The sequence below is a fragment of the Alternaria burnsii genome, assembly GCF_013036055.1.
Source record: "Alternaria burnsii strain CBS107.38 chromosome Unknown 731, whole genome shotgun sequence".
NCBI classification, from domain to species: Eukaryota; Fungi; Ascomycota; class Dothideomycetes; order Pleosporales; family Pleosporaceae; genus Alternaria; species Alternaria burnsii.
The window spans coordinates 932,482-948,728 of record NW_024066115.1 but is presented as its reverse complement, the minus strand read 5'-3'; the positions used below and the strand labels follow the sequence as shown (position 1 = coordinate 948,728).

The 16,247-nt window shown below is 51.2% G+C and overlaps 5 protein-coding genes across 5 annotated transcripts; 2 read left to right on the top strand and 3 right to left on the bottom strand.

Annotated features, from left to right (window-relative positions):
* Positions 1-114: 114 nt before the first annotated feature.
* Positions 115-3,615, bottom strand: GT037_006974 (copper-transporting atpase-like protein; the record flags this gene model as incomplete). Its single annotated transcript, XM_038932021.1, has 1 exon — positions 115-3,615. One exon carries the CDS (start codon positions 3,613-3,615, stop codon positions 115-117), a length of 3,501 nt encoding a protein of 1,166 aa, XP_038785493.1.
* A 1,147-nt stretch (positions 3,616-4,762) lies between these two features.
* Positions 4,763-5,622, top strand: GT037_006973 (uncharacterized protein; the record flags this gene model as incomplete). The annotated part of the gene is made up of 2 exons (XM_038932020.1): positions 4,763-5,000; positions 5,051-5,622. 2 exons carry the CDS (start codon positions 4,763-4,765, stop codon positions 5,620-5,622), a joined length of 810 nt encoding a protein of 269 aa, XP_038785492.1.
* A 753-nt stretch (positions 5,623-6,375) lies between these two features.
* On the bottom strand, positions 6,376-7,278 carry GT037_006972 (uncharacterized protein; the record flags this gene model as incomplete). Its single annotated transcript, XM_038932019.1, has 1 exon — positions 6,376-7,278. One exon carries the CDS (start codon positions 7,276-7,278, stop codon positions 6,376-6,378), a length of 903 nt encoding a protein of 300 aa, XP_038785491.1.
* A 4,049-nt stretch (positions 7,279-11,327) lies between these two features.
* GT037_006971 (major facilitator superfamily mfs 1) lies at positions 11,328-12,878 on the top strand (the record flags this gene model as incomplete). The annotated part of the gene is made up of 1 exon (XM_038932018.1): positions 11,328-12,878. One exon carries the CDS (start codon positions 11,328-11,330, stop codon positions 12,876-12,878), a length of 1,551 nt encoding a protein of 516 aa, XP_038785490.1.
* Positions 12,879-12,938: 60 nt separating this feature from the next.
* On the bottom strand, positions 12,939-15,096 carry GT037_006970 (uncharacterized protein; the record flags this gene model as incomplete). The annotated part of the gene is made up of 5 exons (XM_038932017.1): positions 12,939-13,867; positions 13,931-14,182; positions 14,232-14,398; positions 14,455-14,749; positions 14,814-15,096. 5 exons carry the CDS (start codon positions 15,094-15,096, stop codon positions 12,939-12,941), a joined length of 1,926 nt encoding a protein of 641 aa, XP_038785489.1.
* Positions 15,097-16,247: the final 1,151 nt, after the last annotated feature.

Here is a 16,247-nt window from a genome sequence, read left to right as displayed (position 1 = left end):
AGAGGTGGTATCCTAAACGCTTCACCAATGATGATAACAACAATAACAACAACAACAACAATAACATGCACCCCACTGACTTTCCTCAGAATAACCCGATTGCTAGCCCCATGACTAGTGATCTCCCATATCCCTCAACGGCATGTAGCTGGTCTCCTCCTTGTTCCTCTTCCTCGCAGCCCACGCATCACTGATCCAATCCTTGAGGGTAGAGAACACGCCAATTCTACTCTGCTTCTCCATTTCCGCTTCCTTTTCATCGATTGGCGCAGTGGGATCGAGTACACTGACCTTCATCCAGCTAGGTCTACTCCAGAACTTGAGATGTAGAGAGCTGAGGACGACACTGACAGATGAGCATGCCATCGCCGCACCAGCAGCCATTGGGTGGAGTGAAAGGCCCCAGGGCAGGAAGAAGCCCATTGCGAAGGGAAGACCAATGAAGTTGTACATGCACGCCCACGCCAGGTTCAGCTTGATGCGGAGAAAGATATCACGGCTGAGCACCAGGGAAGCCGGAATGGCAAGAAGATCCGTGTTGGTCATAAGAACAATAGACGCAGCTTCCATAGCGACGTCCGTACCAGTAGAGAGGGCAATGCCAATGTCGGCAGAAGCGAGCGCAGGAGAATCGTTGATACCGTCCCCAACCATGCCGATCACTTTACCGCGAGACTGGAGGTCTTCGACGATAGCTTTCTTGTCTGCGGGTGTGGACGAAGCATGGACGTCTGAAGCGTCAATGCCAACCGCCGCTGCGACAACTAGGGCGGAAGCGGACGTATCACCAGTAACAATGGAAGATGATATACCCAGACGTGATAGTGCAAGAACTGCAGCGCGAGCCGAAGGCTTGATAGTGTCAGACAAGCTCAACGTGCCAGTGTAGGTGTTACCAATAGCGGTATGAATCGTGGTGATGCCAGCAGAGCGGTTCTGAGGCCCGCCTCGAGGATTGGCATTCGCAGCAGGTGTAAGAGGTTCTTCAACAAAGTCCGGGATATTGACACCCTTGGAGGTGAGGAAGGCTGTGTTACCAATAAGAACCGTGTAGCGGGTGCGCTCGCGAGACATGGCTGCTTCGACCGTCGCGGTAATGCCTTTACCGACGACAGCTTCGAAGTCTCCAACAGAGCCGTCTAAGCTACCGTCGGGTCCCAGACGGAGATGCTCCTTCGCAGAGAGAACGATGGCTTTGGCGATGGGATGCTCAGAGCCCATTTCCGCAAGTCCAATGAGCGTCCACCAGAGGTTCTTCTTTTCCGTGCTTTCCCAGCCTCCTTGTATATCGGCTTGAGATACGCTCATCTTGCCCACAGTAAGCGTGCCGGTCTTGTCAAAGATGACATGGTTGATTTTGGTGGCAGTCTCAAGAGCAGCACCACCCTTAACGAGGATACCTTGCTCAGCTCCAACACCAGTACCAACCATGACAGCGGTAGGTGTCGCAAGACCCAGGGCACATGGACAGGCGAAGACGATGACGGCGATGCAGAGTTTGATGCAAACCATAAACTTTCCGCCACTAGCGTGATCGAGGAAGACTTTAGGCGGATAGGGTAGGACGTGGCTGAGTACCATCCATCCAACGAAAGTTGCGAGACCGAGAGTAATGATGATAGGGACGAAGTAACCAGCAACGGTGTCTGCAAGGCGTTGGATCGGGGCGCGGCTTGTCTGCGCTTCCTGGACAAGGCGCACAATCTGACTGAGCTGAGTGTCACGGCCGGCTCGAGTAACAAGGAATTCCAGGCGTCCGTTTCCGTTCACAGTACCGGCCATGACCAATGCGCCCTTCTTCTTGAGGATGGGCATAGCTTCACCTGTAACCATGCTCTCGTCAAGGTACGATTCTCCACGTGTTACTGTGCCATCAGCGGGAAGCTTGTCTCCTGGGCGAAGTATGACCACATCACCAACTTCGATGAGCTCGGTAGCAATGATCCTCTCTTCAACAGCATTGCCATCAGTTGATTTGCGCTCCATCTTTTCTTCCTTGACATCCCAGTCCTCAGCGGCTTTCGCAGCAGCGATAGGATCCGCGTAGATAGTAGTCATGGATGGGGCCAGGGACATGAGGTTAGAAAGCGCTTTGGAAGTTTGACCCTTCGCCTTGTTCTCGAGGTAACGGCCCAGGCTAATAAACGTGATCAGCATGGTACTGGTGTCGAAGAGTGTTGTCGGCTTGGTGTGTGGGGAGATCAAGAGCGATACCAGCATCGAAAAGATACTGAAAAAGAAGGCGGACGAGGTACCAAGCACAACAAGAACGTCCATCGTGGGAGAACCATGGCTTAGCGATTTGTATGCAGACACGTAGAAACGCTTTCCGATGCCGAACTGAACTGGGATCGTGAGGACCAGGCATATTACGTCGCCAAGATATAAACCGGGAATGACACGTATACCGCCGTAGTTGATGAATGGCAGGAACATGGGGATGAACATGCTTGTCAAGAATACGGGAACTGCAAACCAGGCAGAGAATACCACAGCCCTTCTCCATTCCTGGATTTCCTTTGTCTTTGCCAGAGACTCCAGTTGGGCATCATTGTCTTCAGAGTCCGCGACAAGCGCGTTGTATCCAGCTGCTTCTACAGCCTCCACGATGGCTCGCAGACCAATGATTTGAGGCTCGCGTTGAATAATGGCCCTTGAAGTTCCGAAGTTGATGGTTGCGGAGGTAACTCCAGATCGTTTTCGCAACAATCCTTCGAGTTCTTGAGCAGCGCTAGAGTTGGGCATTCCATAGATCTTGAGTTGTACGGGTACGTTGGCTGCTGATGACTGCTGTATACTACTGTCGACGGACGACAAGACATTGGCGTCGAATCCTCGATCTTCGATGATCTCTACCAACTGCTCCTCGGTGAGCTTGGAGGGATCATGGACGATCACGGCACGATTGGCGAGCAAACTAATGTTGAACTGGTATACACCATCAACGTCCTTGAACCCGCTCTCAATGGCTGATGTGCATGCGCCACATGTCATGCCCTCAACAGCGACAGTCGTCGTCATTGTTTTGTGCTGTTTCCGACCCTTGCTCTTCCTCGGTGCTGGTGTCGCGGCCACGGTACCCAGCACCTGCGCGTCAAAGCCAACATCTTCTATCGTTTCGGCCAGCTTCTCCGGGGTTATAATTGTAGTGTCGTGTTCGATGACAGCGCGCTCGGAGAGAAGTGATATGCTGAAAGACTTGAGTCCAGCTACGTCCTTGAAAGCGCCTTCCACGGCGGATGTACACGCTCCGCATGTCATTCCCCCAACCGAGAGAGTGGTGGTGGAAATGTTTCCATTCACCTCCTCCTCTTCATCTTCGGAGTCGCTCAGGAAATGATCATCTGCACTATGCGACATTGGTAGATCCGACGAGAGCACTTCTGCATCGAACCCCCTGTCATCGATGATCTCCCTGACTTCTTCCGCGGTGATGACCTCGGGATCGTGCTGGATAACAGCACGCTCCATCACTAAGCTTATCGACACATTCCCTACTCCCTTGACGCCCTGGAAACCCGACTCGATGGCAGAAGTGCATGCGCCGCATGTCATACCTTCAACCTTGAGCGTTGTTGTAGCCATGTGCGCGGTCGCTGTCGCCGGAGAAGCCATATTGGCTAGGGAGTCTTTTCGGTGCTGTCAACTTCGGACGGTGTTGCGAACTAGAAACTGTGATGCTGGACCAGGTGCAGCATTCGACGGGTCAAATTGGGGGCGAAGGCGGGTCGTACGAGGCGGAAGGATCGGAGCGAAAGCGATGGAATGACTGCGGCGGTACTGCGACAGCGCGAGGTTGCAAACGCGAAAGGACAGCGGACTCGCGAACAAAAAGGAAGGCCAGCTTCCGGTAGTGCCAGATGGCGAAGTTATTAATATGGCGATTGATGAACGGAGTGCAGCAGCCACAATCTGTCCCAGTGCTGATTAAAGCCCAGCGCCGCGGCTTGTCGAAAGGAGGCTAGAGCGGGTCCGAAGGATGATGATAGGCCGTGATTGCGAGAGGGCCGCCACGAGCTGAAAGTCAAGCTGTCAGAGTATAAGCGCGGTGCAATGCAGGGCACACTCAATGTCCGCAGGCTGACAGGCAAAAGATTAAGACTATTTTCGAAATCTAGGATCTGGGGCTGTCTTTGCTGCGACACGGCCATAAGACGACAGTGTTTCCTTCTTGGCATGTGAAACAGGAAGGAACGTAAAACCCTTGCTTGATGCTCAGGTGAGACACGCGCAGCCTCAGGTTCTGGGTCGATTTAACCGAACGAAACAAAGTGCTATTGCGACATGTCTACACACAGTCTGAGGGTGCACAGTCACTCTGTCACCGAATACAAGTGGGCCGGACCTGGTGTGTTTGGGAACTGTAAGTGCGTACGCTATTGACTGATAATGTGTGGTGAGAAAACCAGCTCGTGTATGCGGAGCAGACGGTGTCGGATACGAGCAAAAGGTCTGCGGCACTGACCGCAAGGCATCTTCTTACGCGTTGGTTGCGAGCTTGGACGCCCACTGCAAGAAGAAAACACGCACCTAATAAGCGTTATTGTTGCTCCAAAGAATTGCACGAGCTGGATGGAACCAAGTCCGAGCGTGAAGGCGAGTGGGGTCGACAGTCGCGCGGGGCAGTCGCGACCGACCGCGATTGCCAAGAGACGTACCTCACATGTGTAGTTGCCTGCTCGTCCTCCGTTATACACTGATGAGTTGATCAACTCTGCAACCTCCACCACTGCAGATACTGTAGCGTCTACACTGATTCAACATGGAGCAAACCAAGGCCCTCAACGCTCTCGAGCCCTTTCTCGCTCTCAGCAAGTCCGCAACTTCTCCACGAGCAGCATCGGACTTGATCATGCAAGCCACCAGTGCGCCAAACACATATGTCTTCGCCGAATTATTGCAGACACCCAACATCCAGAAGGTACGGAGCTCGGAAGAGTACGCCTCGTCTCTTACTTTGCTCGAGATCTTCGCCTGGGGAACTTGGGAGGACTACAAAGGTATGTTGGCAATCGCCTGAACATTGCATCGTGTTGCTGACCATGTGAAGCTCATCCAAATCTCCCAAAACTCTCAGCACAGCAACACCAGAAGCTCCTGCTACTCTCGCTGCTGCCGCTTTCACACTCCCACAACACCCTTACCTACAAGCACCTCATGACAGCTCTTGAATTGCCTACCACACGCGCTCTTGAGGAGCTCATTACCACTGCCATCTACTCCGGCCTCATCACCGCCACACTCGACCCCGCACACTCGCTTGTTTCTGTCACATCCATCTCACCACTCCGCGACCTCGCACCAGGGTCACTACCCACCCTTCAGAATACCTTGCAGTCGTGGTCACAGCGTTGCGATTCAGCGTTAGCAGATCTGGAGGCGCAAGTTGCCAAGGTAAAGAAGGAGGCGTTGGACCGGGAAAAGATGCGTCGGAAGAAGGAGCGAGCATTCGAGGCAGTCATGCAGGCTAGTGACGAGAAGAATAATGGCAAGCGGAATCTAATGGGTATGGGGGGCGACGATGCTATGGAGATTGACGAGGACAGTGGCAACGGCAGAACTACCAGGGGCACGAAGAGGGGACCCGGAGGATTCAGCTTCGGCAACTCGGGAAGGCGATAAGGCGACAATGGATGTAGTACCTCGCGCTACTACAACATATGCTGCAAACATATCACCTCCTCATAATCACAGCTCACCTCCCTCCAAAGATTGAGCGGTACAGGAAGCTGCCTTGCCCATAACAAATGATGCTTGCAGAGGACTGAGGGACTTCATGCAGAGCACAGTCCTGGGGCCTTATTAGCTCTCACACGGCTAAGGCGAGAAGTATTCTCAGCAGAACAGCCAGGAGTATCAGTAGGCACTTGATAGCTCTACCGCATCGACCCAAACAACCATCACTTCTGTAGTGAAAATTGTCGAACATAGCAATGACACCGAATATACCACAAGAAACCGATTGAACATCTAAACGTGATGGATTATGACTATGTGCCGTGCATGCCGAACCCCGTCCCCTTGTTGCTCATCCAAAGCTCGCTGATCTATGTGAGTGGTGAAAGAATCATTACCCAAACAACAACAACAAAAAGGCCCAGCAGAGAATCTGGGGTATCTCGCGAATCGCCCATGCATAACCCGCAAATCCCTCGTCAGAACGCCATTGTCTTGGAGAGAAAACGCCATGCAGTGCAGGAAAGAGAGAAAAGCGACCAAGTAAAAAAAAAGCCCCCCAACAACAATCATTCTGAAAGATGGCCACCATCATCGTCGTCGTTATCATCTCCTCGATCAAAAAGCATTTGTAAACATAATGATAGCAGCTTCTAACACCTCTACATCCATCATCCAGCTGTGCCCCAACTCCAGCTCCTAAGCTGGAGCAGCGGGTGGCTGGAACGTCTGAGGCACGGCCTCACTGCTCTCGGCCTCAACCGTCGACTGGTGCAATTGCGCGATTTGGCCAGCCATGGTGCGCAGAGCTTCTCGTGTCGCGTCAATGTTGAGCTCGCCACGCTCGGATGCTTCTTTGAGGTATTGTTCCCATTCCGGGTCCATTGGTATGTTCATTGCGCCGGAAGATTCCCGCAGGGCGGCGGCGTGGAGCAGTCGCGCGTTCAGAGAGAAGCCTACCGAGGAGGATAGTTCGTTGGAGGTTGAATCCGAGTCGGACTCTTCGTCTTCGTCTTCTTCGGCTGAAGAAGAAGAATCGGGCATTTCCGTGTCGCCTCCATTGTTGTGTTGCATGGGCCGTGTAGACTGGCTGTGATGACGATGGTGGTGATGGTGGTGGTTGTGTTCTAGTTCCTCAATCTCCACTTCAATGTCTGTTTTCACGTTGATTCCCGCTCCGTTGTTCCTTGAGGAATAGGCTCGTCGTGTGTCGACCCATGCTCCTATGTCCACGCCCGTTGTGTCTACTACTCTTACGCCCTCGTCCCGCTCGTATCGCTCCCGTGCCCATAGGGTGCCTTCCCACCTGCAGAAGCCTTGGATCTCTGCTTCGGTCAGGCCAAGCCGATCGAAAGCATCGAAGAGGCGCTTGTGGTGTGGGAAGCGTCCAAGACGTTTTCGATGTGGCTGAAAGGCGTAGTTCAAGCCTGGGTACCGCGCTTCGATGGTGTCGAGCGACCCGTAGAAGTTTGCTGTTTCGATGCGAACTTCGCCGACAAGGTTTTTGGAAAGATGGGCGCTGAAAGAGGGTGGGTCGGTCGGGGACGGCGTGGGGAAGAGCGTGTTGTAGACAAGCACGCTGATGGGGTTTTTGCGGTGCATGGTTGCTGCTGTGTGATTTGGCGCTCTTTGAGTTTTACAGTGGCAGAGGCGAGGTTTGCTGGTAGGGAAGTATGCCGCGGTGCGAGGGAAGAAGCGCGGGTAGATGTGCTGTCGTGGTCGCCCGCAGATTGCGCGTTTGAGGGTCGAGCGTGGAAGAACAGCGGAAAGTGGGTTGTCGCAGAATGTGACCGCCTCACCCGGCACCTCTTTCTAACTTACTCCTTACTAAGGAGTCGGCCAGTGTGTGTGCTGACCTCGGGCGTGACCGCTGTTTCCAAGGTTCCCACGTTCTGACGCCGCCTAGCTCTCCCACTAGTTATCAGACGCTCTTCGGAGTGGTGCACACCGGGTACCTGACAGCTGACTCTGCTGTCTTGCGCGTGGGGATTTCCAAAGTCAGTCCCGTGAATGCTATTTGTAAAATCGCTGATTTGCAAGGAGAAGATGCTGGATCCTATTCTCTGCTGCGCTATCCTGCAGATCTTGCGGGCCAGAGGGGAGACCCCGGCTTTTGCTGCGAGATTGGTCGGGAAGGGTGGACGGCGTTTTGCGACGAGAATGCGGCACGGCGAGGATGTGGAAAAACGGTGCAGCTAGCCGCGACCACACAACACAAGCTTGCAAGGTCTGGACGTCGAAGAGGGCGAAGGGCGGAGGAAGACGAACACGAACAGCATCAGAGGGGAGCAGGCGGATATAAGACATGAGATCGCTCGCGCTCAGAGCCCTCTGCTCTCACCGCCAGCACATGCACGATTATGGCTCACTATTATTCTGGATCCTCCTCACAAATGGCCACACATGTAGCAACAGGGACCAGACCCTGAAGGCCGCTATGCAAAGGCTCACACCGACGATCCCCAGTTTTTGCTCTTTCAGCAGACTGACCTCGGCCGCCCTGTTGAATCTGCCGCCGCCAGCTTAGCACGCAGACTAAGCATAAACTTCACTGCACCTGTCAAGCCTCGCAGGCCGAAGACACGACTGTCGTCTGTTTCTTTGCTGTCAAAGGGAGCCTGGTGTCATCATACCTGCGACGGCGGGTGAGTTGTACCCCAGCGCATGAAAGACCAATAGGTCCGCCGCCTCCAATTATCCGGGCCCGAATCTTTGGCATGGATGCCGCGGGACGAAGCATGCACGAGGAACGACTGGTCCAACTCTCTGTTCCACTGCCATGCCTACTGCAGGGTTACTCCAACTCGGCCCATGCCATGCAAGCCAAGACTGTGCGACTGTTGACATTTCCGTGGGAGCGCTCTTGCCGGCGGCGAGTGTCAGTGTCCTTTCATTGCGCCACCAAAAGGTACTCGCGATGCATGGGTGGTGACGGTGCTGGATTTTCTTTTTCCATCTTTGAGGGTGTATTGTAGGCGGAGAGTGGATAGTTCGGCGTCATCCAAGATTGGCCGCTCATCATGAATCACGGGTTCTCCGCTGACACATCGATACCTAGGCCGCTGCCTTCCATCCACACCCTCCAACGTCTACACACTCAGTCTGTCAAAACTCGTGACGAACTGCTTCTTTGTTGTTCCGTCTCATCCGCACCCATGATCGACTGCTGCCTGCGATCCCTCTGTCTATACAAACAGTCTCAATCTTGCACTCTTGCGAAGAGTCCATGTTGTGCATCAAGCACGGTTTACCACTGTGATTTCTTGTACAGCCCGGACGCATTTGTACTGCATCATTGTTGTGTTGACAGATAGGGCGAAGATGTGATATTGCCCCACCAACATAGTGATTGTCGGCCTTCAGCCGGAGCAGATGGCACAAGGCTAGCAGCATCTTGATGGTGTCGCAGCGCACCATGCGTCTCGCCACGCAGAATCTAGTATTTCGGCTTGCTGGTCTCCTTTCCTTTCTCTTGACCCTGCGCAACAGACATGTCTGCTACTCAGGCACTGGAACCATCCGATCCGTTGATGGTCCCGGACATGGTTGACTGTCTTTTGCGACGGGTGAACTGGCTTCTCTTCCAAGCCAATTTTTCTCTCTGGCCTTCCGGGCGGCAGCATCGCCTTCCACAATCAACAGCCCGAGTTCAATGCCAGCTCTCCAGCGCTAGCCGGGCTTACCATCGCCTCCGATCAAGGCATCACGCACATCACATTCAAATTCCATGGGCTGGTAGTGGAGGGTAGCGTCTTTATCGCTGAGCACTGTGCATGATACTCAGACCGGCTATCCTATTTGATATAGACAGGAAGCCCGTAAAGTACTAGAGATTCTCTTCTATGATTACTAAGTCCCCATTGCTAGTCTCCCCGTCCGAGTGCATTGGACAGCTGAAATGGACCTACTTTGAGACACCTTCCTGTTTCCATTGCAAATGAGGAAGTCTGCGATATTGACATCTTTTGGGGCGGCTTTGGCAATTCTTTCACCTGGCTTTGAGCCGTTTACACACCAGGTCTTACGAGCCTATCCCAAACCTATACTCCTGTTCAATACTCTTGAACTATGAGCTCAAGTAACGTATCTCCTCATATGTCGAACGTCGAAAATGTCTATTTCCCCGGCAAATCTTTACCTGGCTGGGAAGTCGTGCTTGATTGGCCATGTGGCAGGCCTAGAATGCCCTCATCTCTTTGGCTCGATGACGTCCATTAAATAAGTTCTTAGCCTCGCGAAAGCCCAATTTCTCCTTCTCCTTCTTCTTCTTCTTCTTCTTCTTCTTCTTCTTCTTCTTCTTCTTCCTCTTCCTCTTCCTCTTCCTCTTTCCATTTCAGCGCACCGCTGTTTCCACTGTCAGAGCGTCTCTCCAAGTTGTTTATTCAATTTGGCACAGAACTCCTTTATCCGATGAAACATGAAAGGTGATTAACCACATGGGTGGGAACATCTTGTAAGATTACAATGTTCGCTCTTCGAAAGATCACTTCCAAGATTTCTCTCGTTGAGAACCACCATCCAACGCTGTTCGGCTATTGCAGGTCTCAATCTTCTAGCAGATCGTGAAACCACTTTATACCCGTACTCCATGTGCAACGGCACACAGAAACTTGCATACGTTATGGATGCGTAGTTGCTACATTCAAACCCTGTTCTCTCTAGGTGGTGTTAACTTGTACCTAGCTGTCGCTGCCATGATTCGTGGTGGTATGACTAGGCTGTAAGATTATCATATAGTAAAATGGAGCCAACCATCTACTCGGAAAAATGTTTTCCTCATACTGTGTTTGTGAATGATGATACAGTATCAAGGGCGTGTGAATTCATGTTATTGGATCGCATCTAAATCCTCGCGAGAAGAAACATTTTGCTTCATCAATGGCCTGATACGTAGGCTTGATTGGGCGTTAGTTCTTCTGAAAGCATCCTGTCTGCGTTCTAGCTTCTATTTCTTCCCGTCCCTTTTCTGAAAACACAGTTGATTACACGTATTGCTTCCTGACTTGCGTTTATTTTACATATGTTACGCGGCTAAATCAGAAGTTACTGCGGAACCCAAAGAACGAGAATTTAGATCAACAATAGGACGAACAGATCCTGTTTTGGGTCGATGTCCATCATGCTGAGAAGGAAAAGGTGCGTGAGTACTTCGCTGTACCTGAAGACTCTGTAGGAAGTCCCGGGAGTGCTCCGTTGATCCAAAGTGTCGCGTATGTGACGAAGCTGTTCGGGGCACGCGACGCACCATCGAAAGTCTAGCAATGACGCAACCGAACCCCACATTCACCGCGGGGCGATACTCGGCCGCGCAGCATCGCCGAACGAGCACAACGGCAGCAAATGTAGGTAGTGGTGCCGTTGAGCAATCATCCAAAAACGATCTAGAACGTACTTCGATGGCGTCGCACATGTGCAGGCGTGAGTCAGGCAAGATGCAGCCTCTTAGCTTAAAGCCGTCTCGGGTTTAACGCTCACACTAACAACGCGGGTGGTCATCAGTCTTTTGTAGGATGAGAGCTTTTCCGTTCTTCTTCAACCATTCTTTATCCGATCTCTGTAAAACAAAAACTGATACTGATTCTGTGTTCTGCTATCAAACATTGTTCCAAAACCATTGAGTACAAACCCAGAACGCAGCACACATTTCCAATATGGCTCCTGCAGCCTTGACGCGAATCGCCGGTTTTCTCGGGTTTACATCGCTCAACGCAACAGGACGAGATGCATACATTATTATTACACTACGGTCATTGAGAATGTTCACGGCAGGCATTCCATCACTGATTCTTGCCCTTTTCTTCTCTTCGCTCAAGTTTCCGGATTCAAGAATTGGGGTCTTCATGACATTGACTTTGTTGGGAGATGTCATGCTGTCATTGCTGCTTACTCTCGTAGCGGATAAACTCGGAAGGAGAAGGATTCTGTTCATGGGTAGTGTAATGATGGCTTGTTCAGGTGTTGCATTTGCTCTGTCGGAAAATTTCTTCGTCCTTCTGGTTGCGGCAGTGTTCGGCATCATCTCTGTCACTGGTGCGGACTGTGGCCCTTTCAGGGCTGTCGAGGAGAGCATTTTGAGTGGTTTGACAGATGAGACAACAAGGAGCGATGTGCTCTCATGGTATGTCACAGCGACAACCATGGCTGGAGCTGTTGGTGCAGAAGTCGCAGGAAGAACAGTACATGCTCTTGAGAAGAGCAGCGGCAATGTGACTAAAGCATATCATGCTCTCTTTTGGGGCTATGCAGCCTTCGGGGTGCTTGGAAGCATTCTTTGTCTGGGTCTCAGTAGCAGATGTGAAGCTGCTGGTGAAAAGACTGCGGAGATGAAAGAACGAAGACGTGGTGGCGGTGGTGATGATAGTGAAGAGGAGGAAGTACTACTAGAGGCCATGACACCAAGCACAACGGACGGATTCGATCAAGACCGCGAGAATGTAGGACGACCAGCAAATATCAGGAGCCCACCACTACAGAAGAAACAGAGCTACTTCAGCCAAATCTCAAAAACCACACGATCTGTCATGTATAAACTTTGGATTCTCCTGGCTGTCGACAGCTTAGCAGACGGCATGACACCTTATTCGCTAATGAACTACTACGTCGACCAAAAATTTCACGTTTCGAAGTCCACGCTTGGAGATATTACTTCAGCTTCCCAGTTTCTCTGCGCCTTTGGAGCGATCTTTGCCGGGCCACTAGCTAAACGTATCGGCTTGATCAACACTATGGTCTTCACCCATCTTCCTTCTTCGATAGCTAGCGCCTTCATCCCACTTCCTTCAAGCGTCGGCTGGACAGTTGGACTGCTACTTTTCCGAGCTACTCTGAATAGCATGGATCAAGCTCCACGTACAGCTTTCATTGCTGCAGTTGTGAAGCCTGAGGAGCGTACAGGAGTCATGGGTATCACGAGCATGCTGCGGACTTTAGCCATGAGCGTCGGACCATCAATCACAGGATTCCTTTCTGGAAGCGATAATTTTTGGGTGGCTTTCCTGGCTACTGGAATCTGCAGAGTCACCTACGACATCGGACTGTGGATACTTTTTGTGAATGTTAAGGTAAACAAGGGTATCGGACAAGAAGAAGACGTGGACAGCGTTGACGACGATGCTTGGAATGGACTGCTCAGCGATACGGATAGCGAGATCAGTAGTGAAGGAAGGAAGAGCAAGGATATTGATCACGGAAGCAGGGTATAGTGATTCAAATGCTCTGAGTTATATCCTATCAATTGGAAACTGAATATATCTCCCTTGAGGTTAGCATGCAGCCTTCTCTACTCCCAAGATAGAATTGTCCTGGTCATCTGTATACAGTTTGACCTTGACTGCTTTCGCTTGTTTCTTCTTAGCTGCCAAGCTGTCATTGGTATCAAACCTCTCCTTTGTTTGATGATCCAAACCATGTAGGAACGAAACAAGCGCGCTGCTTTTCCACACTTGTGTGCCCGACGTATGTGTCATTGTCATCGCAGCGAGCAGGAAAACCAAAGTGGCCACAACAGCCGCAATCGGTAGTACTGCGAAACCCCATCGGACGTGGACATATGACTCAACTGTTATCGATTTCCCGTTGGTTTCCACGGCGCCATTGAAGCCACGGAAGGCGGTGGTCATCGATATAGCCAGATCGCTCATAAGCATATTGATTCCGTCGGCATACTCGTAGTAGTTCCAGTAGAATGCTGTCACTATGTCCGTATCAAAGAAGGTTTCGCCTGATGAGATTCCGACTGTGAGGTTGACTACAACGGCCCGGTCTGGATCTGTCACGCTAAGGGTAAAATCGCTAGTCGTGCGTGTCGCAGAGCCGTTGGTAAAGATCGCGCTGAACCAACCCCGTATGCTCAAAAGCGCCTCCATGCCGAGCAGGTACGCAGTTTCGTCTGTATCGCCAGCAATGTACACGCCATAGTCAGCAGCAGGATCAGGTGAGCTCATGTCAATGACAGTATGATTGAGTACTGAATGCGTGATGTTCTCCTGATGTGTACCGTTTGTGACCGATGCGGACAGTGTATTCGCGCATGCTTGTAGGCTGCATTGCGATGCCCAAGGATTTAGCTTATCTGGTGTGTCTTGAAGCTCCGTACCCATAAAGATGAGCCGGATCATCGTAGAGTGGGGCATATCTCCATAGGCAGATGGTATGAAGGACGTCATACTAAATACATCAGAACTTGTGTTTACTGGATAACGATGCAACGAGTCAGTACTTATTCATTCGCCATTGATGGATAGATGGTACTCACGATGTGCTCCTGGTGGAACTTGCCATCCGCAAGAAGACATGTTTGGCGATGGACCCAATTCAGGTGGACAATACCGCGTAACGAGAGAGCTGATATCAGTGCATTCATGACAAACAGCGAGTGTCTCGAAGGGTTCCCAGACACAGGTACCACTTTGGCACTTGAATGGTAGTGACGCTGCAGGTCTGTTGTTCTCTGCGAACAGGCCGTTGTAAACTGCTGCTTTGAGTGGAAGGATAGGCACGAAACCAGCTAAGGCAGTGTGAGTTTACAGTATCATTCAACGTACAAGACTACTCACTCGTGCTAGTGTTACCTGCTAATGCGGGAGTAAAGTTAAGAGCCCTGGGTATAGTGGCACCTATGTCGCTTTCCACGCTTCGGACTTTGTAGGTTGCGATTTGCTGAGAGAAAGGCCCAAGAGCAAGGGCGACAACAGCGACAGTAGCTCCGAATGATCCGAGAAATCTGTTTGGACGTGCGTTAGTCACTTCATAAGCCAATTTGGCGCCTTAAAGACGTACCCTCCTCTGGCAGTTCCTAGTAATTTGATGGAACCCCACGAACCACGACTAGCATCATCGAAGGCCTCCATATCAGATAGTGGGGTCGATGCCTGCTTGAATCGGATCCATTTTGCCTGCGATATTCCACTTGAAAGGCAAACAGACATTGCGGCATTTGCGAACGTGGCTAACAGAGCGATAAGAGCGTTCAGAGTGATGTCGTGAGGCCAGTCAGGTAACGCACGCCCGTTGTATTTCGATACTACACCAATTATGGAAGCAACAGCACCGAGACCAACGACAACGGCTAGAACTAGATGTAGGTGTATCGAGTTAGTATATGTTCTGAATGTAGTTCATCCAAGGATATGTCTTACTCTCGAAAGCCCAGGACCGTGCACGGGACAACCCAGCCTGGTTATTAGACTTTGTGCTACATACTTCCGAGGTCACAGCTGTACTGTTTGTAGAGGAACTCCAATGTGGTACGTGCTTCTTTATAGACGGTGACTTGACCGTTGAGCGCGGACTGGTAGGACTGAAGTCGAAGTCATGTATCTCTTCATAGTTCTGCAGCGTAGACGAAGGCGGGGTGTAGTCCTCGTTGACTGGCGTCACTTCCACGGCGTTCTGCATCTTAGATAGTTGTTGGTACGCCATCGCGAAGCGAATTTTGGAGCAGATAGTCGCCGAAGATGAGCCTCAACGTTAATGTTCCAAAACTAGGTGTGAGGCTCCCAAGGTCAGGTTTGGGTAACCTAGATATCCATGGATGTATAAAGGATTTCTACTCTGGTCAGCCACAACTTCCAAGCGTGATAAGCACAGCTCAAAAGCCCTCAAGACATGGTAAGCATATGCCGCGATTCCCACGTTAGGGTTGAGCCCGTCCCGCGCCTCCTCTACGTAGCCTTGTGGTGAGGTTCTGACGGCTTCTATTCGTCGACTACAATGCAGATATTATCTACCACACGCTGCATCCTTGTATCTCACTCTGTAGTCTCAGGTGCAATAGACGATCTTGCCGATAAGCAAGGTAGCGGCGCAGCAGGTTCATAGAACATCAGCTCGGCGCTCGCAGCGGCGCGTTGGGACAGGCAGCAACCTAAATGATCGGCAGGCTATGCAGAAGTTCTGGAATATGGTCAACACGCAATCTTCATACTGATACCCTGAGCCTGACCAGTATCAACAGCGATTGTTCTCACTAAATATAGAGCTGCTGCAATCCCCCGCACTTTCCGCCCCATACTCGGCCAATACATCTTCATCTAGCTTAATTGATCTTGGCATGATCAGCCTGCAGAGATAAGCTAGAGCACCATTCGCTAGTAGATATGATAGATATGATGCGAATAAGTCTTCTTTCTTAGGTAGGTGGCAATGGCGTCGTAGTGCATGTTGTTGGTACGGAGCGGAAGGGTGAACGTTCAAGGGCCCCCTGGCGGCTGATTAGGTTGGGCCGAAACAAGTATTAGCTGGCTTGGTGTACATCAGCTTTTAGTCCCAATATAACGACTTTGAAATCCAACATACACGCTTGTCGATGAAGGTGAAGGCTCGGATAACGCTAAGTTTTGTACAGTGGTTCCGAAAAGTGGCGTAGATGCGAATGCGAGGAGCTTCGTAGATGTGAGAGGACAAGAGTTCCAAGGTTGTTCTTCGCAAGAGATGTCGAAATCTCAGAAATTGTCGTCTTCGTCGTCAAAATCATCCTCAGCTGTAGTGAATGCTGCATTGGTCACATCTAGTTAGGCCTTCATGTGCTAGGTAGTTTACCTTTGGCTCTTCTACCTCATGAGGTTCTGGCT